General features: G+C 45.8%; 1 protein-coding gene across 2 annotated transcripts; it reads left to right on the forward strand.

The window, feature by feature from the left end:
* Positions 1 to 1,738: 1,738 nt before the first annotated feature.
* ATP6V1C2 (ATPase H+ transporting V1 subunit C2) lies at positions 1,739 to 24,741 on the forward strand. Of its 2 annotated transcripts, XM_074581848.1 has the most exons (14): positions 1,739 to 1,829; positions 2,561 to 2,719; positions 4,278 to 4,345; positions 11,174 to 11,259; positions 12,404 to 12,433; positions 15,862 to 15,956; positions 16,973 to 17,064; positions 19,413 to 19,511; positions 20,608 to 20,676; positions 21,606 to 21,698; positions 22,125 to 22,218; positions 22,519 to 22,616; positions 23,024 to 23,153; positions 24,337 to 24,741. In XM_074581848.1, exons 2-14 carry the CDS (start codon positions 2,591 to 2,593, stop codon positions 24,430 to 24,432), a joined length of 1,179 nt encoding a protein of 392 aa, XP_074437949.1. In that variant the 5' UTR covers positions 1,739 to 1,829; positions 2,561 to 2,590; the 3' UTR covers positions 24,433 to 24,741. The 2 variants fall into 2 exon arrangements, with proteins under 2 accessions (XP_074437949.1, XP_074437950.1); XM_074581849.1 differs by lacking the exon at positions 12,404 to 12,433.
* The last annotated feature ends 174 nt before the right edge of the window (positions 24,742 to 24,915 follow it).

A 24,915-nucleotide genomic window follows, 5' to 3' on the forward strand; every position in this document is an offset into this window, starting at 1 on the left:
TCCGTCATTGAAATAGTTTAGACTATAATTCAAATACATTGCTACAATAATAATAAAACACTCACAGATTTTTAAAGAAACTTTTTACACAGAGGGGACACCTTCCCCCCCCCGACCCCCCCCATTACTAGAAGACTAAACCGGTAATGCACATAATAGATGTATAAATTGTTTTATAGAGAACTACAGCTCCGTGTTTGCTGTTTTGCAAGCTTAAAACATAAGCTTTCCCGTTAGTATCAATGTTATAATTATCTAGGTAATTAATTTTGGTTATCTGTTAGAGAAATTTGCCTCGGGAGATACTTCGAGTAGGGTATTTCAGTGCTCTTAACGACTTTTTGGAGGCAGAGTTTTACTCCTTAGTGTGACATCTGAAGAAGTAGTCATAAAACACAGAGAGAGGCAAAGTCACGGAAAGGTTCACTGCATTAATGGGCCAAAGAAAGCAGAAAGACACATGATGATCACAAGGGAATTAGACAGCTTGGAGATCACACGGCACAACGCACAGTACCAGCCAGGGAAATGGCAGGGGAGACATGAGCTATCATAGCTGTGTTACCACCAGGGTGTGCAGCACGCAGAAGAGAAGCAAGAGAAGAAAAGAAGAGAAGCAAAGGAAGAAAAATCCTTTCTAATCTAAAGAGTCTATACATTTAGAGTCTAAGACCTTGTCGTGCGCGTTAGCTACCTAAAGTGTGATTTAGATGGAGCAGTCCGAGTCCAAGACTATGATGCAGGATATCTTCCATCAGCTGCTTCTACCTAGTGCTGGAGATACTTAAACCTGTTTGGGGTTTTCATTTAAGGTTCTTGGAGGTGTCAAGAGCTCTGCCCCCGAGCGTGACCAGACCTGCCTGGCCTGAGCAACTCAAACCCTCTCAGTTGAGGACAGATCATATGGAAAACCAAGACCATCCTTCTGTTTAATTTTCTGTGAGTGGTACACAGTGCTACACAGAAACATGAGCAAACAATGCACTCTTTTGAAGAAAATAAAGCACCAGTAATAGCAGAGATTGCCTAAGTGCTGTAGGATAGTATAGTGATTAGACTATGAAAATGAGAACTGGATGCACCATGTACCCTTCCTGAGGGGGTTGTATTCCCGCTTGCAGAGATGCCGCTCAAAGGCAGGTACTGGAAGCTTTAGACTCTTGTTTACATCAGAGCCCGTCTGGTTTAGGAGGGTCTGCAGAACATTACTCCATACAAGCTACAAAGCACTCCCAATATTTTAAGCGAGCTTAAGGCAACTCAGGCGAGCTTAAGGCGAACTGAAGGCAAACTCAAGACTTAGAAAGGACTAAAAGCCACAGCTACATTCTACCAAGGGAGAAGCATCGCCAAGGGAGGCAGCATCGCTACCTTGCAGAGTCCTGCGCCGCATGAGTATTTCTTAAATAAAGCATCCAGGGAAGTCCCACAAACAAAAGTGTCACAAAAGTTTCTTCATTTGTTCCAAAACCTTCAGACTTGCTAAAGCCAGTCAGCGTTTAACGAGAAGAAATGCCCTCTGCAGTCTTTTCGCGAGTTTAAAAGACAGCAAAAAGACGGAAAGCCGCAAGGATCAGAGCCGCCGCCGGCTTTTAAGGGATCGTCTCCCCGAGGGCAGCAGCCCTCCCTGCCCACCTCCTACCCTCTTCGGTCCGGCTCCGGGGGCTGCCCTCCCTCCCGCCTGCCCGGCCTCCCCCCGCCCCGGCCCTGCCCGCTCCTCCCCGGCCCTGCCCCGGCCGCTTCACCGAGCATGTCCGCGCCCGCCCCGCCGTCCGCCGCCGGGAGCCGCCGGGCTGGCAGCAGCGGGCAGGGAGCGGCAAGGAGCGCAGGTAAGGCAGCGGGCAGGGACACACACACACACACACACCCCCGCACACACCCCCGCCGGCAGCATCGCACCCCCCACATCGCCGCTCGCAGGGCTCGCTTCTGCTCCTCGCTCTCCTGCCCTGGTGAACACCCGTGAAGTTGTCCCCCGTGGGTTCTCGCGACTCTTCTAGCTGTGGTGTTTCTGCTGATATCGTCTCTGTATGTCGCGACGTGCCTTCCTCCAGCTCCTTCCCTTCCTATCCAGCCTGGGGAGAAAAACACAGGAGAAAGTAGTATTCCATCATGCCAGTGGCATCTTTTGCAGCCTATAGCTTGAGCAGAGGTCTTTGCTTTCAGCTTTGCCTGCAAGTGTCCAAAAATTTGCGAGACAATATTTGTCAATCAGAAATCCTTAATTACATTTGGGTGGTTCAGTGGAGTCCCCGAACTCCACAATGCAGACTGGACTGACAGTGCGGGGTGAATGGAACAGGCTGGGAGGGAAAAGGGGAGGAGGAAGCTTCATTTCTTCATTCAGAAACTGGGTGAAACAACCCTGAGAAAGGAGCAACAGCCGTGACATTTTGGAGAAGGTCATGTTCCATTTCAGCCAGAGACACAGGACTGACTCCCTCTCCTTGTGTTTCTGATAAAAAAAATCATTAATCTGTTCTAACTTTTTCTGTTCTTAGGGAATAGCCTGTTTTGTGCTGTTCTCTTTTAGCCACTTACCTGGTTTGTGTTTCTACAGTGTCCGGGAGCAAAGGGAAAATACTAGATCATGTCGGAGTTCTGGCTAATTTCTGCTCCGGGCGATAAAACAAATCTGCAGGCATGGGAGAGAATGAACATGGTGACATCTAAATCGAGCCTGTCCAGCAACAGCAAATTTCATATTCCAGACTTAAAGGTAAACAAGGAAAGGGTTTGGGTGTGGGTGATACAGCAGCATTAACCAGGACTACAGACGTTCGGGATAAATGTGGGATTTATCTTTTGGGATAATATGCAGGGAGTAGAAGAAGATTGGTGTCAGGGACTGAATTGTGTTCAGTCAACTGGAAATTGATCAGAGAGAAAAGAAGTCATTGTGCTTGAAGCTGACCTTCACGTTGGAAGGATGTATGTATAAGGAGGGAAGATGAGTGAGATGAGTTAAATAACTGATCTATTACATTCGATGTACCGTTTGCTCCCAGTCGTGAAAGTCATACAGCGTTGTACATCTTGGATCGCTAATGCAAAGGGAGTAGCTAAGCACGTAGAACCGTGCCAGTGAGACTGCTGACAGAGAAAACAGTGCTGTAATGTACATTATTCCTTGGGGAACAGATGTGTGTCTATATTCAGCTATATTACCCAACTTCAAATCATCATGTAAATAGGAACGGTATTAATCCATGGGGTTTTTTTATATATATTTGCATTATTTAATCCTTATTTTATAAGATCTGCACCTTATTTTTGTTTCAGTTGTGGCTATGAAAAATCCATATTAAAGTCAGGGGAGCTACTGTTGATGTAGAACTTGGTTCCTTGGGGAGTTGCCATAACCCATCACTTAATGAAGCTACTCTTAGTGCATCCAGGATCTGGCTTTAATCCAGAAAGACTGTTAACAGTTATAACTTGAGCTATCCCAGTTACATAAGGATGCAAGTAAAAGGGGAGCGTGGCCTGTTCTCAAGTAATAACCTACTGAATTGTCGCATGGATCTTTCAGACTGGGAATGTTGCTTTTTGTGCACCTGAGATTGATATGGTTTTTACCATCTATGGGTCTTACCCAGTAGATGTTGGTGTGTCTGCTGACATCATAGGAGATAAAGCATTCACAGTACCTGAAGGTGCAACTGGCCCATTAATATTCTGATCTATGTAAAATTTGTTTCTTCTTCTTCAGCTTGACCCTTCGTAATGTTGAGCTGGCAACATTATAAGAAAAGGTTTGGCAATATGTTGCAATACCATAAACATAAGATTGTGACTGTGACAGAGTCGTACAAAAAGCAGATGTAGGTCTTGGAGGAAATGGCTTTGTGAGAGCCTTAGTCGCTGGTAATAGCAAAGAATGCAGACAGGGACCCCCTTCTGAATAAGTGCTGCTTCCCTTCGTTCGCTCAATACATCATATTTGTTTCTATGTATATTGTGTGCATTTCTAGTCACTATTTTATCATGTAAAAGACCAGTCTGTGCTACTTGATGATACAGGAAGGAAAACAGGAAGGAAGACACTGACGTGTAGTCTTGAGACTACACATACGTTTTTTCCTTTATTGGAAAAGGCTTTTTATGCCCTAGGTCTTGGGTAAAGGAATTGCTACTATTTTCCACTAAGTAAATAAAGTTCCGCCAAACTACTGGATTCACAAGTGCTAAACACAAGTCGGTGTCCCTAAGACTCTGCCAACAGAAGCCTTAGACAGACTTGTGCATCTTTCACCTACTTCTCATCTTTTGCACAGGTGGGGACACTGGATGCTCTTGTTGGTCTGTCAGATGAGTTGGGAAAACTTGATACCTTTGCTGAAAGGTAAAATAGATCTTATTTACTGCCTACAAATGAGAAACAGACATTGTTTTTATGGGACGGTATGTCCTTGTGTTCACCTCGGTCTGACTCAGTTCAGCCTGGACTACAACCGGGCTAAAGTGGATAGGCTTTGTTTAACCCTTGTGTTGACTGCCATCACAGTCATCACAAAGAAAGGATCATTCCTTAAAATTTAACTGCCTTAAGTTCATGATAGTTTTGTCTGCACAGCAATCCATTTGAGTGGCAGTGCTAGGGAATCTCAGAAGGAAACTGCTTTAAAAAGTTCTTTTTTTAAAAGAAAGAACATCCTCCCACCCCATCCAGAAATTTAAATTAATAAAACAGCATTTAGAGAATATGAAGCCCTCCCTGACCTTATCATAGAATCACAGAATGGTTCGGGTTGGAAGGCACCTTAAAAATCATCTAGTCCCAGCCCCCCTGCCATGGGCAGGGACACCTCCCACTGGACCAGGCTGCTCAAAGCCCCATCCAATCTGGCCTTGAACACCTCCAGGGATGGGGCATCCACAACTTCTCTGGGCAACCTGTGCCAGTGTCTCACCACCTTCACAGCAAATAATTTCTTCCTGATATCTAAATCTACCCTCTTTCCGTTTAAAACTGTTACCCCTGGTCCTGTCGCTACACTCCCTGATAAAGAGACCTCAATTCTCTCAGCCTGTCTTCATAGGAGAGGTGCTACAGCCCTCTGATTATCTTCATGGCCCTCCTCTGGACCCGCTTCAACAGGTCCATGTCCTTTTTATGTTGGGGGCCACAGAGCTGGACACAGTACACCAGGTGGGGTCTCACGAGAGCAGCGTAGAGGAGCAGAATCACCTCCCTTGACCTGCTGACCACGCTTCTCTTGATGCAGCCCCGGATGTGGTTGGCTTTCTGGGCTGCGAGTGCACATTGATGCATCATGTTGAACTTCTCATCCACCAAGTCTTTCTCCTCAGGGGTGTTCTCAATCCATTCTCTGCCCAGCCTGTATTTGTGCTTGGGATTGCCCTGACCCACGTCCAGGACCTTGCTTTTGGCCTTGTTGAACTTCATGAGGTTTACACGGGCCCACCTCTTAAGTCTGTCCAGTTCCTTCTGGATGGCATCCTTTGCCTCCAGCATGTCAACCACGCCACATAGCTTGGTGTCATCAGCAACCTTGCCAAGGGTGCACTCAGTCCCACTGTCCATGTCACCCAGAAGGATGTTAAACAGCACCCCTGAGGAACACCACTCGTCACTGGTTGCCGCTTGGATATTGAGCCATTGACCGCAACTCTTAGGGTGCAACCATGATTTTCCCAGAATATTTCTCTTTAGCCTTCTGCCCCTTTTCAACCAGATACAGGAGTTCTAATGAATAAGTTCTTATGAATGAAGTCTGGAGCTCTCCTCTCTCCAGGCTTTTAAACTCCTTGAAAACCACAATATTGACTCACATTGTATCTTAGAATGTGTTGGTTTGGAAGGGACCTTTAAAGGTCATCGAGTCCAGCCCCCCTGCAGTAAGCAGGGCCATCTTTAACTAGATCAGAGTATCAAACCTACTTATGCAAAAACTCACATGATCTCCTTGCTGATCATTGCCCAGATTGCCTTTTGGGCCAAACTGACCTGGGTGCACAAAGAATAATATAGTACAGCAAGCTGAGAAAATGCCAGGTTGTAAGATACTTCATGGCACAAAGTAGACTTTGTTGTTGAGGCAATTAAAGTACAAGCTGTTGGGGGTTTTTGGGGGGGAGGGGGTTCTTTTTTGCTTTGGAAGTATACCTCACTTATAGTTGTGGTTTTGGTCACAGAGGCACGTGTTAGCTCTGGGGCTTTTTATCTTTTTTTCCCCCAGCCAGGACTGATAAGGATTTGCTTGTCTAAATATGCTTGATAGTTTCATAAATTTTGCCTGGCAATTGCAAACACATACAGAAGCACCGATATAAACTGTTTACATCTGTGTGAGGCAGTTTAGGTGAAAATAAGTCTTCTAGAATACATTTCTCGGTAGTTTTTTTTTTTTTTTTTTTTTTACTATTTTACTGGTGCTACAGCAGGGCTGTATTAGGATGATTACATTTGATCACTCTGGGTTGCACACAACGCTGAGCTTTTTAGAATCATAGAATCATAGCATATCTCGAATTGGAAGGGACCCATAAGGATCATCGAGCCCGGCTCCCTGCTCCTCATAGAACTACCTAAAATAGACCCCTATTGCTTTTTTCAGGATTTTTAGCAGGACAGAACAACTTAATACTCAAGTCATGAAGAAAACCATCTCCATTGTGACCCTGCCAAAAAAACCTGTCCCAAATTCTTTGTAAACATGTTCAGGCCTGTGGTTCATACTGCAGAGATTCTTCCTGAAGTGGTGAAGGGGGCAAATTTGGGGAGAGAGAGTGGCAATACCTGCTGTCTGTTCTACTGGAAGGTGTTGCTAGTCAGGGCAGCAGATCGGCAAGCAACTGTGCAATCTGCGTTTGAGGGCTGCCAAAAATCATGCAGAACTGATTTTCAGAAAGGCTTAGCTAATTCCCAGCTTTGTGAAGAATTAGGACTTCTGAAAAGCCGTCTGTTAGATCTGTGTAAGGTCACGGAAGCTAATTTTAAGTGAATTGTCAGTATGAGCTTCCTAGGCTCACCGTCTCTTTCTGTTACCTTTGTCCTAACTTGACAACGTGGTACAGCTCCTTCTTCAAGCCAAATGCCACTTTGCTCCACTAGTTGTCCCTTTAATGCCAGTAATGACACTTGCCATATGACGTGCTACAGGTACCGAGCAAAGGAGTCAGCAAGGCCCTTCCACCATAAGCTTCTGCGGTAAGGACTCTTCCTATGTGTCCTGTTTTTCCATCCAGCTAGGTCAATCAAGAATGATCAACAAGATTTAAAAATAAGAAAAATGCGTTTAAAAAATAAGAAAAATGCATTAGAGTAGACTAACAGCAGAGAATAGTCAACACAGATCAAGTCCCACACGGACGTACAAAAGCATTTTGCGTTAAATAAATGCCCAAGGTTTTGAGTCTAAGTTGTGATTCAAGGGTTAAAATGCCAAGCAGTCGCACCTTGTTGAAGTAAATGGCATCCAGAGGGTTACAAGACTCTTCAAATGACCTGAACATTTGTGTTCCTGCTCCTCTGAAACAGCTACTTGCTGAACTGTTGCTAGATAAACAAAACTGCCAGTAAAGCCGGGCAGCACAAACCTGTCAGCGCTGCCTCCTGCCAGGACAGCAGAGAAGGGGCAAGAGTTTGCAGGATCTATTGTTTCCACATACTTTTATTATTTATTTACGCAGGGAGGCGGAGTGTTTTTCCATGTCACACTGTGGTAGCAGGGAGCGCTCTCAAGCTGATGATCCCCTCGGTCACTCTTACCCGAGGGTTCTCCTGAGCCCTCGGTCGGCAGAGCGTTCTGCAGTGGCCTCAGATTGCAGGGCTTCTGCTCCCCACAGTATTTTGGAGTCCTAGCTGGTAGCACCCTTTAATACACAGTGTCATTTAAGGAGTGTTAGACTTTTTTTTTTTTTTTTTTTTTTAAATTAATGACATAGCAGCAATTTCAGAAGCAAAATGTGAGAGTCTTCCAAGCCATTGAAGGCTCAACAGAGGGACTGAAAGCTCTACAGAGGGACCTGGACAGGCTGGATCGATGGGCCAAGGCCAACTGTATGAGGTTTAATAAGGCCAAGTGCAGGGTCCTGCATTTCGGTCACAACAACCCCAAGCAACGCTACAGGCTTGGGGAAGAGTGGCTGGAAAGCTGCCCAGCAGAAAAGGACCTGGGGGTGCTGGTGGACGGCCAGCACTACATGAGCCAGCAGTGTGCCCAGGTGGCCAAGAGGGCCAACAGCATTCTGGCTTGTATCAGGAATAGCGTGGCCAGCAGGAGCAGGGAAGTGATGGTGCCTCTGTAGTCAGCACTGGTGAGGCCTCACCTCGAGTGCTGTGTTCAGTTCTGGGCCTCGCTGTACAAGAGGGACATTGAAGTGCTGGAGCGTGTCCAGAGGAGAGCTACCAGGCTGGTGAGGGGTCTGGAGACCAGGTCACCTGAGGAGAGGCTGAGGGAGCTGGGCATGTTTAGCTTGGGGAAGAGGAGGCTGAGGGGAGACCTCATTGCCCTCTACAACTGCCTGAAAGGAGGTTGTAGAGAGGTGGGTGTTGGCCTCTTCTCCCAGGTGAATAATGACAGGACCAGAGGAAATGGTCTCAAGTTGCGGCAGGAGAGGTTTAGATAAGATATTAGGAAGAATTCCTTTACTGAAAGAGTGGTCAGGCACTGGAACAGCCTGCCCAGGGAGGTGGTTGAGTCACCATCCCTAGAGGTGTTTAAGAAACGTCTAGATGTGGCACTTCAGGGCATGCTCTAGTGGCAGAGATTGTAGGGTTTTTTGTTTGGGTTTTTTTTTTTGTGTATGTGTGTATGGTTGGACTCGACGATCTCAAAGGTCCTTTCTAACCATGACGATTCTATGATAATAATAGGCTAAATGGAGTTGTTATCCGTACAGGTTTTTATTACTACTTCTTGAGGCAGTTTAGCTGAAACCCTCTCCTTTTATAACACATAATTTGAGCATGATATTTGCTCAAGGTGGGATTCATCTCATCTAAAGGCAGAGCTTAAAGGCTTGTTTGTGAATGCTGCTCACTGTTGGATGTCACTATAGTTGATGGGGCTCCTCCGGGGGTCTGATTGCTCTCACTTGCCTCAGACATCAGTGGTACACAGGGTGTGTGTTCTGTCATTGCATGGGGAATGTATTGGATGAGTGAATCCCGCTTGCATTTCACAGGATGCAAGGCAAGGCACAAGACTAAGCTGGGACTGGAGAACATTTCTCTGGCCCAGCATGTACACGCATTCCGGCTGGATCCTGCTGCAGGAACATTGGGGCGTGTGGGCTGGAAGGTAGTTGGATTGCCGGGTACACGAAAGCACCTACATGTCCCACCATCTGTACCTAAGGAGACCAGAGCTAACTGTCTCCCAGATATCAGATTAGCCCCCAGCTGCACTCAACAGTAATGAAAGCAGCTCAGCTGGCACCGGGTCCCTAAGTGGCTGCAGCCAGAAAACTGTGGCAGTCCTGAGAGGGCTGTGAACTAGAGTACAATGGTACTCTGAACTGTACCTGTCCAGGACTGTGAGAAGAATGGTTTGGGTTGGAAGAGACCTTTAGAGATCATCCAGTCCAACCCCCCTGCCATGGGCAGGGACACCTCCCACTAGACCAGGCTGCTCATCCAGCCTGGCCTTGAACACTTCCAGCGATGGGGCATCCACAGTTTCTCTGGGAAACATGTTTCAGTGCCTCACCATGCTAAGAGTAAAGAATTTATTCCTTATGTCCAATCTAAATCACTTTCAGTTTAGAACTGTTGCCTCTTGTTCTGTCACTACAGGCGCTGATAAAAAGTCTCTCTCCATCTTTCTTATAAGCCCCTTTTAAATATTGAAAGGCTGCAATAAGGTCTTCTCTTCCCCAGGCTGAAGGACCCCAAACTGCAGGAATTCTGACTACTGCATTCTTGGCAGCATCAGCAATCTCAGATTTTTCCTCCCTATCACAGGACTGGAAAACCTTTCCAAAGACTGCACAGTCCAAAGACTGTGAGTTTCTTCACAGGAATGGAGATAGAGAGAATCTTTACCTCTATGAATTACTACTTTTAAATAGCCCATAAATCTGCTTTGCAGCACATCAAAACAAATCCTTTTCCCTGATGCTCTTATGATATCTATAGCTGGTCTGAAGACCCTTTCCTGAACTCTTGAAAGCCACAGGATGTCACAAGACACATTGTCCAAACACTGCAGGTGCTCTTTCAGTCTCCAGCTCATCTGCAGCTGTAGTACTCTCCCCTCCGTAAGAAAAGAAAGGGAGAAGAAGCCTGTCATTATGCTCTACTCCATGTCACCATGCCAAGGATTATGTCCACTTCATGCCTCTGACAATTTCATGATCAGGCAGTTACTTTTTCACTGTTGCTTTTTTTTACAAGGAGTAGTCAACCTGGAACTGCTAGGGAACTGAAGGCCAAATTCTGTGAATATTTCTGAGTACAGAAGGATACTAGAAAAAACAGAAAGGCTCTTGGCCTGTATGAGATAGGTACTTTGTCTGGAGCCAGGGGGATCTACTGCTGTAGGGACTTGAATCCATTTTTTAAATAAGCAAAGAATAAGTAACCGTGTGGAGACAATGTTCTCCAGGCGGGGCTTTGTTCAAATCACTGCTCTGAATCGGGCAGAAAGAGGATTTGAATCTAGTTTTCCCACACCTTAAAGGAGTGGCTTGTCCCCCACGCTAAAGAGTCCCCTAAAGAAGAGGAATAAGAAGGAAATTTTCTCTGTCAAACCAGAGAACATTGTCATTTTCCCCTGCGAACTTTGTAAGAACCTTATCTCAGTAAGCCCTTAGGGTTTATTTAGCATCCTATGGAACAGAGTCTCAGCCAGAGTTAGTCTGTATGTAGCCTCTTCTTCCTCCATCACCTTCAGAGTTTAAACATGGGTGTCTTGCCTTCCGGTTTCTGCTATGAGTATCACAAGCGTACAGAAGACTGAATCGTGATCTTCTGAAAGTCTAGAGCACTGGGGAGATGATATTACCTGTATGTTTGCAGAGATCGGTGCATTTAGAAATAAGGCAATATGCCATAGGTTGTTTATCATAATTTGAGTTGCAAAGTAACCTGCCTTGCTTCAGAAATGTTTTGTGTGGGCATCTCCGTGTTTATCAGATTGTTGTGGCAACTGTTTTATATTCATTTTGTTTCTTCACTAACAAAGCCTCTCTTGTTACACCTAAGCGTGATAAAGAAAATAGCCCAGTACATAGGAGAAGTTATGGAGGATTCAAAAGATAAAGTCCAGGAAAATCTTCTGGCCAATGGAGGTAGGTGCTGTGAATGTGGTTTTTTTTTTTAAATGCATTGATGCTGCTTGTGTTTGCTTCAGAATATGAACATGTGGAATTGAAACACTGACACATTAGAAAGGACAAACATCAGCAACATTTTTTAGTAACACATCTGGCCTGCTCCCATTTTTCTCAAAGTTAGCAGAAGCTTTATCCAGCACCGGCTTTGCTTACAGGAGTGTTCAGTGTCTAGTACTAATGTCTGCCTGAACTAGTTTCTAACACCGGAGCTGAGGATTGAAGAGAAAAGCAGGAGACAGCCTTTTTCCCTCCTAAAATGATGTAGCACCTTTCTCTGCCCTGTATGGGCTTGATCTCTTACAGGCAGCTAAATCTCATTCTGTATGGCTGCATGAGATCTGTCAGCGATCTGGTAGCGATCTGCCTTCCCTCCTACAGTGCTGGGATAGATCATGTTGTTAACTGTGGATCACGGGTGGACGTGTGAGGCAACAGCTCTAAACCACGGAGCCGGGGCTGCACTCACAAGGTTGTGCCAGGGGCTGGCAGGACATGCAGCTCCTACTCCTGTTAGGAGAAAACGTCCTTCAGTGGTGTCCTGCCCTGGCTGCCAGCACCTGTGTAGCGGAGGAGAGCAGGCAGTGAAGGCAGGGACACTTGGGACATGGGAGGGGGCCATGGGAGCCCACTACCTTACTGTATGCTCCCCTACATCATCACTAAGTACTCAATATGGTGTTTTTATAACCTCCATGAACTAATTTTCCACCTTTGTTATTTAGTATGGTACTCGAGGTCCTAAAGGGAGCCTACGTCAAGGACAAAATTAACACTTAGAAACTGATGGCTCCTAAATCTCCGCATGTTTCAGTAAACCCTGATTGTGTTCCAAAGCAGATTCCCATCTATCCTAGAAAAGTACAACGAAATCGGATGTGTTACACATGGTAATTACAGGCTTGTAGAATGACGCTTGTAAATAAACTAAGAATGCACGCTCCATCACCCTTTGATGCCTGCAGTGTTGCGCTTAAGATCTGTATGAGTAAAGGGTGGGGAGGATGTTCTTTTAGAAATGTTCTCCTCGCATGATGTAAGACTGGCATTTGATGAGTGCAACTGCTTGACGAGTACGATAATCCCACTTATTGTGTTCCAGGGCTAAAGGATAAAATGAAATGTCTCAAAAGTATGTTGAGGATTGATGATTGCAGTGATGTTACAAGCATGCATTTGTGTGTATTAGTGCTAGAGACAAGTCTTGGTCTGGTTGTAGAGATACAGTGATCAGGTTACGATGGATTTCTCAAGTAACAACCTCGTAGCTTGATCACGATATCTCTATGACTTGAGAAACAACAGGTTTCACCTATTTCCTTTGTTTCCTCTTTTTATACTATTTTCCTTCCCTGTCAGCTCTGCATGTATTGTAATAGAAGGATGTGGAAATTACTTGGCTGTGTTACTGATTTCTGTCCTCTGTTTGGATTTGATCATCCAAACAAATCATATTAAACTAAGACATTAACCTTTCCAAGATTATTGACTGCATCTTAAAAAACTGAGTCAGCTTCAGTATATGAGGATTCCCCTAATACATTCCAGTGTCATTCTTCATAAGCAGCAGCAACTTCACTGTATGAATTCTTCCTCCTCCCCCTTCTGGTTAGCAAAAGGTCCCTAAAGTTGAAGACTTCCTCGAGGTCATGAAATCAGAAACAAAATTATAATTTTATATTTATGTTATATTCGTGCTGCATGGTCCTGTTTCAGACTATTAGACCATCCCAACTCAGATTTTGTTTTAAGTGACAGTGTATAAGTTTTCTGATCTTAGCTCAGTTGTATATAATCCTGACAGCAGTTTGGTCGGATTTGTGTGCAGAAAAATGCAAAGTACTAGAAAATACAGCACTCTTAGTTAAGTGGCCACACACTACTTTCCAGTGGGCAACAGTCGAAAGCAGCCATGTGGAGATCTCTCTTATAGAAGGAAAACGTGTGTTTGTGTAATAAAGGGATTCTTAGCATATCACAACAGCAGGAAATGCTTTCTCGCTTATGACAAAATAAACAATGTGAAAGGTAAGGAAAAGCTTTTCTTCAAAGATTCAGTCCAAATTCTCTTTGTTTATAGTAATATTGAACTCAAATGAATTTTAAAATTTAGTAAGTGGTGGAGTAACTCCGTTCTTTATAATGAGCTCAAAACAAAGCATAATGGGAAGCATAACAATTTTGAAGAAGTGTTTTGGAGGGAAAGTATTTAACATTGCCTCTTAGAGCTGGGTGAATAAATCAGAGTTACGAGAGATTCAGGCTGTGGGGTTCCTGGGCAGCTGTGGGTACGTTGGGGTAGGTAGGAAGCATGTCTCCTGGATGCGAAGTCTTTTAGAAGTGACTTGACAGGTTCCATAAATGAAAGGTGCCATTCCAGGAGCATCAGGGTGCTTGGACTGCTTGGCATTTTAAGCTCAGTTCTGCTGATGCATTCACAGTAGTTTGTGCCATCCCCGAGATCAGGCTGCTTAACTAAATTGCACTCATGCCACAGCACTGCTCAAGAGGGAACTTGTAAAATGGGCTGAGAACTCATGCTGTGCTTAACTGCCTAACATTTGAATGCTGCTGAGATTCAAGGAATGCGAGGATAGAAAGGGCACGTGTAGGTCTACAAGGAACTTTCGTATCTTCTCAGCTATATATAGGTCAGAGCCCGTGATTACACTGTTCCTCCGCACAGCCCAGTAATACCATGCTCTTTGCAGGTCTCACTCCTGTTGAATTTAGCAAAGCCTAAGCAAGAAAGCTTGGAAGACAGGCAGCAGGATGAAACCCTTGTGTCGGGTACCCTGTGCTGAAAATGCTCCATGAATTTTATTGCTCAAGTATTTTCGATCTCCCTGCCTTTCCCCCAGGGACCACGAGCAAGCGCTGCTGGAGCTGTGTGATAGCTCGCTCTGCCTTCTGCGGTTTTGCCCCCTTCCCACACACTTCCCGTGCAGGAGAATTCGCTGATTCCCGATCAGACCTTAGCAGGAAGGGTTGGATCTTCGCCTCGTGATTCCTGCCCATGGGATGTGGGGGAGGTTTACACAGCTGTAGTTTTAGAAAGAGGGGGAGAACACCTTCATGCCAGTGCTCTCTGCCTCCCAGGCAGTTTATCCCTTGCTCAGAAGCCTGTTTCCTCCTAACATAAGAGTTTCCATGCTTTAGAAATCTAATAGGGTAAACTGACTCTGTTGTGGGGCGAGAGAAGCCCATGGAAAGGACAGCCCTGTCCTGCCAAGGGTATTCGGTATCACGCGAGACAGGGTAGTACCCTCAGCCTGGTAGTGCGGCAGTTGCACAACTCTTCACATTCCTTCCCGTGCATCTCGGTTCATAAAATTTTCCCCACACCCTGGAAGTCCAGCCCATAAGGAATTGTGCTCAAACCTCGCTATGGGACTGAATTAATTCTTTGGAGAAGGCGGTGAAGAGCACTGAATGGCCCCGGCATGCTCCTCCTTTTACCTGGCACCTGGAACTTGTTTTGGTCCCCATCTCCCCAAGGCGACTTCCCAGATATTCTCCTGGTCTGGAAGAAAGCCTACCCTGCAGGTGACACTGCCTCTGGCTTCCTTGCCTAGACATCGAGACCCTGCCTGCTGCCTTTCTCTAGCCTCCCTAACCTGCAGGGGGACAGTCCCAGCCCCTCTGCTTGCTGTGAGTTTATCCCATCCGATTAAGTTGCTCAAGAACACTATGTAGGAGTGTGTTTGGCACCCTAAGGACTCTCAGGAGTCAGCTTAGGCACAGAGCTGTCTGATTTCATGAGCTGCTGGAGGAGAATTCTTTATTTGGTACCATAATGTACCAAATCTTAATGTTTTCTGATGTTAAGGAGCCCTGATCCTGAGATCCACAGCATGATCCTGTTCTAGACCGGCTTATGTGTCATCTCCCCTCAATTCTGGGAAGAAGCTATGGCTCCGCTCCCCATGGCCCAGGGCTGCCTTGTTTTGGGGGCTGCATGCACACAAGGCCTTGCTGTGAATTTCTATCGCTGGGTGCTGTGACTGGATTTATCCATTCAGAGAAACACCGTATGGCTTTGTGTGAGCTGGGGAGCTCCGTGTACAAAAGTCAATGAGGAATTCCTCATCCCACCTGAATTGGTTTGATTTCTAGTGAGTGCTTGGCTGAATCACAGAGAAGTAACATCAGTTACACTCTTAATGTCTTTGATCAAACCCTCAATGACCCTGAGCATTACTGCTGGTCCTGGGCACAAAGTATTTTTCTGATAGCTCTTGCTGGGATTAAATTCAGGCAAATTGCAATAATCAAGACTGAGGTATGTTACATGAAGCTGTTTCTGCTGTGAAGATGATGATTAATTATAACTAAAAATATTTATAATTCTAATTATAAAGATGATTAGACTGGGCATATGTTCTGTGTGGAGTTGATCTATATCAAATTTCTGTAAGGATTCAAAGGTGGGCTTCTGGTTCCCTCCCATCTCTAATGTTAATCAAAGATGTGCCTAGGCCGTAGCTGGGGACTGCTACCGAAACTTTCACCTGCCATCTGGTAAGCTGTCTGCTTTAATGCATCTCTTTGCATTTTCAGTTGATCTAATTAGCTACCTGACACGCTTTGAGTGGGACATGGCCAAATATCCCGTAAAGCAGCCGCTGAAGAATATATCAGAAGCATTAGCAAAGGTAAATTGTACTCAAAATTTTAAGAAGATATCAGCAGGGGGAAACTTGTCTTTTGGCAGTTTTTGGTCCCTCCTCTCATGGTAGTCAGTGACAGCTTTGCCTTTGGTTTAGGCTGTCAGACTCAGAAGCACACACTCTGTACTGAAGCAGTTGATATTTTCAGATTCATAGAACCATAGAATGGTTCGGGTTGGAAGGGACCTTAAAGACCATCCAGTGCCAACCCCCTGCCATGGGCAGGGACACCTCCCACTAGACCAGGCTGCTCAGAGCCCCATCCAGCCTGGCCTTGAACACTTCCAGGGATGGGGCATCCACAGCTTCCCTGGGCAACCTGTTCCAGTGTCTCACCACCCTCACAGGAAAGGATTTCTTCCTAATATCTAATCTAAATCTGTCCTATTTCCGTTTGAAGCCGTTACCCCTCGTCCTATCACTACATACCCTTGTAAAAAGTCCCTCTCCATCTTTCTTGTAGGCTCCCTTCAGATACTGGAAGGCCGCGATATATATATTTAAATCTATCCAGTCTATAAGTGTATGGCACTTTATCAGACTTAGTAGAGTACATTGATATGCTTTCTGCAATAGAATCCCCTTCATTGTAACATTTTATTGTTTTTATATACTGCCATATCATTCTCCATTTTGGAGTTCTTTTGTGAAATCGTTGGCCTGACATTAAATCAAACGCATTGCAGGCTGGATGAATTATATACATGGTCGGTCCATTTGGGAAGGCGTGATGTGTTGTTCAGTATGGATAACAAATAAAGCTGTGACCTTGCCCTTAGAGACAGCTGTAAGGCACAGAACAGGAGCTCACTGCATCCCACTTTCTGCAGAGGCCTTTGCCACAGGGGAGCTCCGACACCGGCTCCCCCTTGGCCGTACTCAGGGGGTTTTACGAGGGGCTGATAACCGTGTCCTTGCCCTGTGGCGCAGAGGGAGCGGGAAGGGGGGTGAGGACGCCACCTCAACCACCGGGTTGACTCACTTTTTTTACTTTGTTTTAGCAAGTGACTCAAATAGAGACAGACCTCAAGACCCGATCAGCTGCATACAACAACATTAAAGGAAATTTGCAAAGCCTGGAGAAAAAAACTGTGTAAGTATAACACATGCTCATTCGCATCTGGACCGCTGCACGGCTGAACTGAGGGCAGTGCATGCTCACACCCATTGCTGTGCTGTGGACCATGTGTGTTCTGGTGGGAACACATTTTTCTGGCTTTTGGGCACACTGAGCATCTGATGGTTGGACTCGATGATCCCAAGGGTCTTTTCCAACCTATTCTATGACCCAGCGAAAGCTGGAGCGGGGGGAGCTGGTGTGATCAGCATGTCTCAAAATCAGCTCTGGGAGACTGTAGTTCCTAATAGGATTTTATTGGCAGCGTGGGCAGACAGTCTTGGGAAAGAGTCAAAACTAAATGTACTGTATTGTTCTGATGAGATTTCTGGGAGTCAGAAATTAGATCAGCTGGGTCAACCAGTGGATTCCTTTGCAAGACAGAGCTTTTTCCTTCGGGAGCTCTGCAAATGCTGTTTAGAAAGTCGGTTTTACAATATTCCAGCCAAAGGCATCTGTTCTCCATCCCTGCTGTGTCTACCTCACCAGCATATCCCACTTGCATTTTTCTTTTCTTTGTTTCATTCTGTTAGTTTAGGTGATGATCTGTCAAGGCCTTCCCAAATGTTCTGTCTCCTCTCTTCAACTGCTTATTGTCTTTACCTGTTCCAGGGCTGATAAGCTGGATTTTTCTCTGGGGTATCACTGGGGAGAATAGTAAATTCCAGTGCGTAGGAAATTTAGAGCAACTTAGACCATGCTGTGCAAGCTCTTGTCCAACACATGCTCCTGTGTGTCACGCTTTCCTGCTGAGGCCCCTTGCTCTGGGCACGGGACACAGGTCCTCACCTTCCTGGCGCATCAGCCACCCAGGCTGGCAGCCTGCCTAGAAACCAGCCTTTACCCAAGGAAGATACTTGCAGGGACTCAAACCAAACCCCAGGGTGGCTGGAATTTTGTTCGGAATGTGGAGCTAAAATGAGCATTCCTGGCACCAGCGCCACTGAACCCAACCGGAAACCACAGAAAAAATACTTCCAGGTGGTGGTTTAGAATGAGTTTGTCAAAAAAATGCTATCTCTCACGGAGACCTGCTCAACATGGGGACTGCAGTGCCCGTGAGGGTCAGCAGAATCATATGCACAGTTACATCTCCCCCTCTCTTGCTGAGTTCCTGTGTCCATACCTCACCACCGCCAGCCAGCACCACTGGCCAGTGCTTCCAGCTTGGTATAGACAGTGTTAGATACATTTGTCTTAGGCTGCGTCCATGTGGATAATCATGGATGGGAGGGACAAGGGGACAACAGCTCCCATTTCCCTTTTCTTAGCCCCATTTGAATTCCCAGCCGCTTCCCGCAGCATCTTTCCGGCTTCCACATCAGCTTTAAACAACTGGAGAGAGGCAGAAGCTCTGTGTGGGGAACATAAGCAGCGCCAGGCCTCCAGCAAGGTGATGAGGGAGAAGAACAGAGACCTCATGGTCCAGGCCTGTCTTCCTCTCACCATCCCGTCCACTTTTAAATAGGGGCGTATCTGGTGTCTACCAGTGCCAGCTAGCTTGGTTTGAACAAACATCTAATAAGATGTTACTGGCCAGTTAATGTTTAGACCGGCACAGTGAACCTCAAACCAAAACCTACTGGTTTAGGTCCTTCTTCACTCCTGCCCAGTTACAGAGAGGGCAGCTCCTCTCTTCCCATACACACCTAGTGCCCACCAGCCATGCCCAGCCAGCCCCAGCCATCTACACCTCTGAGGTGCGCAGCACTAGTGGGTCTTAATGTGATCAAGTGGGCTTAGACCATGAAGAGACTCACTCCCGCAGATCCCACCTGCCTGCAAGACTGCTGCTCCCACTGTCCTTCAGCTGGAGGCATCTCTGTGTCCATGGAGTTTCAGGGTTGCTTTGGTGGCTTGTGTCCATACTAACATTGCTTACCCTGACTGAAGCGTGGTCAGACAGGCAGCTCGACAGGCAGCTCAACAGGCAGCCTTCCGAAGGCAAGTGCCTCCCGCAGGATGCAGCAATGACTGGGAGTGGGGTGGTAACTTCAGGCGCGCGCTTGCCAAGCATCTACACCCTTCCCGTAGAAACAACAGCAGCAGAATGGTGTCATTTCACATAAAGGGCATAAACTACCCTAGTCCTAGTCACCAATATTCTGCCATTAGTATTAGTTGCTTTTTTATTCTTTTTAGTAGCAATAAAAATAACTGAATGGCCATTTTAGAAGTGTAGACGTGTCCTTTAGTCACCTCCTTCCTGGCCACCTCCTACCCCAGTGTACACTATTAGCGATTATACCTGCAGCACAATACCTCCAGTGTGCTGCTGCTGGTTCCCTCCTAATGTTATTTTTTCTTTGTCTTCTTCACCATAGGGGAAATCTGCTGACCCGGACCCTAGCAGACATCGTGCATAAAGAAGACTTTGTTCTGAATTCCGAGTACCTTATCACGCTGCTCGTCGTGGTGCCAAAGTAAGGCAATAGCGTGTGCACACGCGCTCCGTGTGGCATTGAGTTTCAGGCAGAAGCTCTGGATCCAGGCGATACTGGGTCAGGTTGGGGCAGCTCATCAGTGCCGCGGCTGGGGCACAGGTGGAGTTGGTAGCAAAGAGAAAGAACAGTTTCTGCCACGCATGGTGCCGGCACAAAAGAAAGAGACAAAGACTGCTCCGAACTGGGAGCAGGACAGAATCGGGATGTAGGTTTTTAATGGTTGCAGAGTGGGCTCTCAAACAGCCTTCTGCTAGGAATAGTACGAGTTAAAAAAAAAACAGAAAAGCTGATTCTTACTGGAGTTCAGCCACTTTATAAAAGGAATTAGACCTGTCAAACTCACAAGGCCTCTGCTGGCCGTGATTCATAAGTGCCTGCACGTAGGATGACTGCCATCACCATCAGCTGTGAAGTTACGCGATGTCCTTCTTGGAAGCCTACACAAAACCCTTCCTCTCCAGATAGCCCTGTCCCAACACACACACACACAGTACCGGCACTTTTCTGTCTGTGAAAACCGTGTTACAAAAAGCTGTCTGAGGTAAGTTTGCTGAGTTTATTTGCACATTCTTTCAGATTCTCCCTATAAACAGACTTCTTGCTTTGCGAACTCTTACCATCCCCTTGACCCCTTTCTCCCAGTGCTGGCGCTCGCCAGGTTTGCGGTGTAGCACCAGATCAGCCCTGGGATTGCACACAGCAGATGTACCGCACCTACCCATGGATCAGGGGCAGCTTGTACGGGGTCCTGGAGCACGGGACACGGTGTGGCAGCCTGGAAGTATGTGCCAAAAGCCACCTTCTTCCCATCATCACCTGCCTGCTCTGGGCCCTTCCTCATGCCAAAACCCAAAGTGAGAATTAGGGGTGCAGTATTGAGGGAGATACCTCCGTAGCTGGTGACTAGGAGAGGAAAGGATAGGAGAAGCCTGATGTATCTTAATCACATAACCCAGCACAAAGAGCTCCAACCCTTCTATCCTAAGCCGTTAGCTTAATTAACTGCATTTATCAACACATCTGCTTTCTAGTGTATAGTATTTATTTACTGTGCTTTGTTTTGTGTTGCTCAAAGGTCAAGCTACGTACAGTGGCAGAAGACCTATGAATCCCTCTCTGATATGGTAGTGCCTCGTTCCACCAAGTAAGTGAAATTCCAAATTAAGGTCTCTGTTTCAGAGATCCCTGCCATACTTCAGGCCCTCAAATTGCTGGATCCTGGAAGGAATCACTTGTCTAATGCATGGGCTCCATGTTAACATACAGATTTGCCCAGTCTCATTCTCAATTGAAATTAGAAATTATTCTGTTGAAGGGAAGTGCAGATGAAAGAAAAAAAAGTCATCACTTTTTTTTTTTTTTTACAATTAGCTGCTTGTTCCCTTTTCCAGTAATCTAGTTCTTTCTACTTTCAACCAGAGCCTTTGTTTTTTGTGTAAAACAGGCAAACAATTTGTTACTGTAATCCAGGCATAATTCAGACACATGCAATCACATACAACTTTATGGAAACTACTTTTTACAAAGATCAAACACTGTCTTTGCATCTTTAAATGCTTTCTGCTGTAGAATAGGATAATTCAGTGTAGTCATTTCCACTAGCAAATCCAATATGAACTTATCCTTTCACCTGGAGTAAAAAATCCTTCCTAGGAATTAAATATTCCGCTGTTTAGCTCCCACAGACCATCAGGTCCAATCCAGGGCGCAAGAGGTGACAGCGCGATTATCTGAAACGGAGGAAGTGGAAAGCACAAAGAAGCAAGCTGTGTGCTACTGCCTGTCTCAAAAACACAAGTGCACGGAAAGTAGGGGAAAATTATCAGGAAACATAGAAAAAGCAGGCAGGCAGAATGCGCACGTACTACGGTGGGTTCAGGAACTGAACTTGTGGGAGTTTTACATTGGAGATGGCGTAGCCAGTGGCTAGTTCCCTATTTCAGTCACAGCAGTTCTTGAAAAGCAGGGTGTTGTTCAGTATCATAAATGAAAAAAGAACTGCAGAAGAGGAAGGTAAAGAAGGCATGAGGGATTTGCCATGTCAAATCACAGCAGTGGATTTCCCTCCCGCAGAATGATTGCTGAGGATGCAGAGGGGGGACTCTTCACCGTGACGCTATTTAGAAAAGTGATGGATGACTTCAAGGCTAAAGCCAGGGAGAACAGGTAAGGAGCACTGATTGCTCGGCAGGGCAGGCTAGCAGGCAGGTGGTGAGGGTGTGAGGTTTGTTCTGTGTGCAGTACAGCTGAATCCATCACTGGTTTTTAGGACTTCCTTACTGTTTGGGATGCTGCTGGCCCTAAGGCCACTGAGAAGGCAGGGTGGGAGGAGCTGTGGCAGCAGATACGGTGATTTCTATGATTTAAGCACCAAACTTCAGATCCTGGAATTGTCCTTCCTGCTCTTGTGCTACTGACAGCAGGAAGCTTGCTTTCTGGGGGTGACTTCAACTCTCACCCTCCACATACTTTAACCAGCTAAATGGCTAGCGACTTTGAAACATCCTGTACCAGCTTGCCCAGAGGCAAAAGAAACGAGCACACACATTGCTTAGACTATGGCTTGTGAGAGCAAATGTCATTCAATTGTAGGTTCATGGTTCGAGAATTTTATTTTGATGAGAAGGAACTGAAATGCGAAAAGGAAGAGCTGATGAAATTAGCTTCTGATAAGAAACAACAATACGTAAGTAGCACATCAAGTCAACGGCCCATGTAACTGCTACAGGCGTGCCTAAGCACCTCTCACTCAGAAATGGCTTTATGGTTCCAACAGAATCCTGTGAGCTCCGTTTAGCCCAGAAACCCAAGGCACAGGATAGATAACACAATTTGCCCAAGGTCACTTGAGTTTTCGATAAACTGGGAGCCACGAACAGGCTGCCTGAGAATTCTCTCAGCAGCCCGTGATGGCCTCAGTGGTGTGAGCTGTGGAGCCGCTTCACCCACCGAAGGTGTCGCAATACTGTTATGTCTGTTCTCACAGGGCCCGTTACTGCGCTGGCTGAAAGTGAACTTCAGTGAAGCGTTTGTGGCTTGGATTCACGTGAAAGCCTTGAGAGTTTTTGTTGAATCTGTCCTGAGGTAAGCGGGTAAACATGCAGTGCGGGCAGAGATTCCTGGAGAAGTCAAAATGTACAGCTCTCTTCCTGGGGCAGTTCCTTCATGGGAGGGAACATCCCTGACGCACCATGCTCCAGAAGCTCACAGGAGACAATACAGATGACCACAAAAAAAGGTGAAATACGAAGCTGATGAAAAATAGTTCTCTGGGGGCACTTAGAAGGCAGCAGAAAACAGAAAGACACTATTTAGTTGACTCTTGTCTTAAAAAAGAAAATGCTTTCAACTAGAGGCAGCACACCACCATGGAGATTGTTTCTGCAGTGCACCATCAGCTAGTGTGCCTGGAGACTGACGAGGGAGAAGGGCAGGAGTGGAAAAGTGTGCCCCTTGGCAGCAGATGATCGTGTATGTTGATGTGTTTCAAGGTATGGTCTCCCAGTGAATTTCCAAGCAATGCTGCTGCAGCCCAATCGGAAGTCTGTCAAACGCCTGAGAGATGTCCTAAACGTGGTCTTCAAACACCTGGATGAAGTTGCAGCAGCAAGTATAATGGATGTATGTATTTGGTCTACAACTGCACATAGAATCACAGAATGGTTCGGGCTGGAAGGGACCTTAAAGACCATCTAGTTCCAACCCCCCTGCCATGGGCAGGGACACCTCCCACTAGACCAGGCTGCTCAAAGCCCTGGGCAGCCTGTTCCAGTGCCTCACCACCCTCACAGGAAAGAATTTCGTCCTAATATCTAATCTAAATCCACCCTCCTTCAGTTTGAAACTGTTACCCCTCGTCCTATCATTACACTCCCTGATAAAGAGCCCCTCCCCATCTCTCCCATAGGCCCCCTTTAGGTACTGGAAGGGGCTATAAGGTCTCCCTGGAGCCTTCTCTTCTCCAGGCTGAACAACCCTGGCCCTCTCAGCCCGTCCTCATGGCATGCTGCAGCTTGTCTCAGTTTAGCCAATGAACAGGTTCACAGTCCAGGGGTTAGGGCAAGGCACTCCTCACACCTTGCACTGCCAGGGTCCCTGGATGCAGCTCTAATACCTGGTGGTTACAGATCGCGTTAAGGTAACAGGCAGGCTCAGATTATAATGGAGAAGCATAGAGATTGCTTACATTTTCTGCTGAAGCATCTGATGTTTACAGCTACTGGCCTGAAATAGGTCTGCTCAATTATGTCAGTTCCTCTAGGTAAAAATTTTCTATAAGCATTCAGATCAATACAAGCAAGAAAAATGAATTCAGAACTAAACGCTATGAGCGTGATGGCTCCTTCCCCTCTAAGAGGCTGTCGTTGACTAAATACCTCAATCTAAAACTTCAGCAAGCAGCAGTACTTGCTTTCTCCCCACCCACCCACCCCCCACCCCCATCTTGAGCGCACAAATGATTTAGAATAAACCAGTAGGTGTTGAAACAGCCTAAAAACAGCAAGCATAAGATTCGCAGTGCATAGAGGAGAAAGAAATGAGCTGCTCTAGAGCTGAAGCACACAAAAATACGTGTTCATAAACTTGCACTAAGCAAGCATGAATTCTCAGTGCTAACTGCCTTAGGCAGCCTGAAAACACACAGCAAACGCCAGATTCTCAGTGGTGAATTCCCCATCTTGAGCACAGCAAATACAAAACTCCATTCCACCTGTGGAAGAGGAGCACAAAAGCAATCCGGTGTAGCTTCAAACTGTGAACAGTTTGTTTACTGATACTAAAGTCATCCTGTTTCCTTTTGCAGCCTGGCATGGACATCCCTGGTTTACAACTGAGTAATCAAGAATACTATCCTTACGTCTATTTCAAGATTGACCTCAGTCTTCTTGACAGCAGTTAAAAAAATATTGCTCAAGCTTCATCTATTGTTTTACTGTGACTTCAGGGTCTCGAAAATTAATCTTTAGCTACTGAAAGTAAAATCAAAATGCAGATGCTGTAGCAGGATAATTGCTTAAGGTCTTCCTACCACTTCCAGTAATTTTTACAGTGACTTCATATAAATATCTCTTGTTCATAGTTTTACAAAGACATATTTCAGAGGCAGGAGGTACTATGGTAGTATTTATTTTTTTGGTAAGTTACAAAGATGGAATATCTATTGGACTTGAAATAAAACAATTTAAAGTGTGGTGGCTAATGGATCTACTAGATGTGTACAGTCCTGTTCTTCTAACAAAGCAAACTTAAAAAAAGAGAAAGAGTAGAAAGTATCAGGAGCAAAACCCAATATTTTTTTTAATTTAAAAAAAGATAAAGCTTAAGAAGAAAGATCCTCAAAATTGCTGTGGAACTTAGTGTAGCATGACTTGTAGTCCCAAGT

Source organism: Larus michahellis, chromosome 3 (assembly GCF_964199755.1).
Source record: "Larus michahellis chromosome 3, bLarMic1.1, whole genome shotgun sequence".
NCBI classification, from domain to species: Eukaryota; Metazoa; Chordata; class Aves; order Charadriiformes; family Laridae; genus Larus; species Larus michahellis.

Excerpts from the sequence above, each read along its gene's own strand:
- ATP6V1C2 (XM_074581848.1), top strand. The coding sequence starts at position 2,591 with ATGTCGGAGTTCTGGCTAATTTCTGCTCCGGGCGATAAAACAAATCTG. Across the intron at positions 12,434-15,861 it reads TAAAATGAAATGTCTCAAAA|TTGATCTAATTAGCTACCTG; the intron begins GTATGTTGAGGA and ends TTGCATTTTCAG. Across the intron at positions 22,219-22,518 it reads CTGATAAGAAACAACAATAC|GGCCCGTTACTGCGCTGGCT; the intron begins GTAAGTAGCACA and ends CTGTTCTCACAG.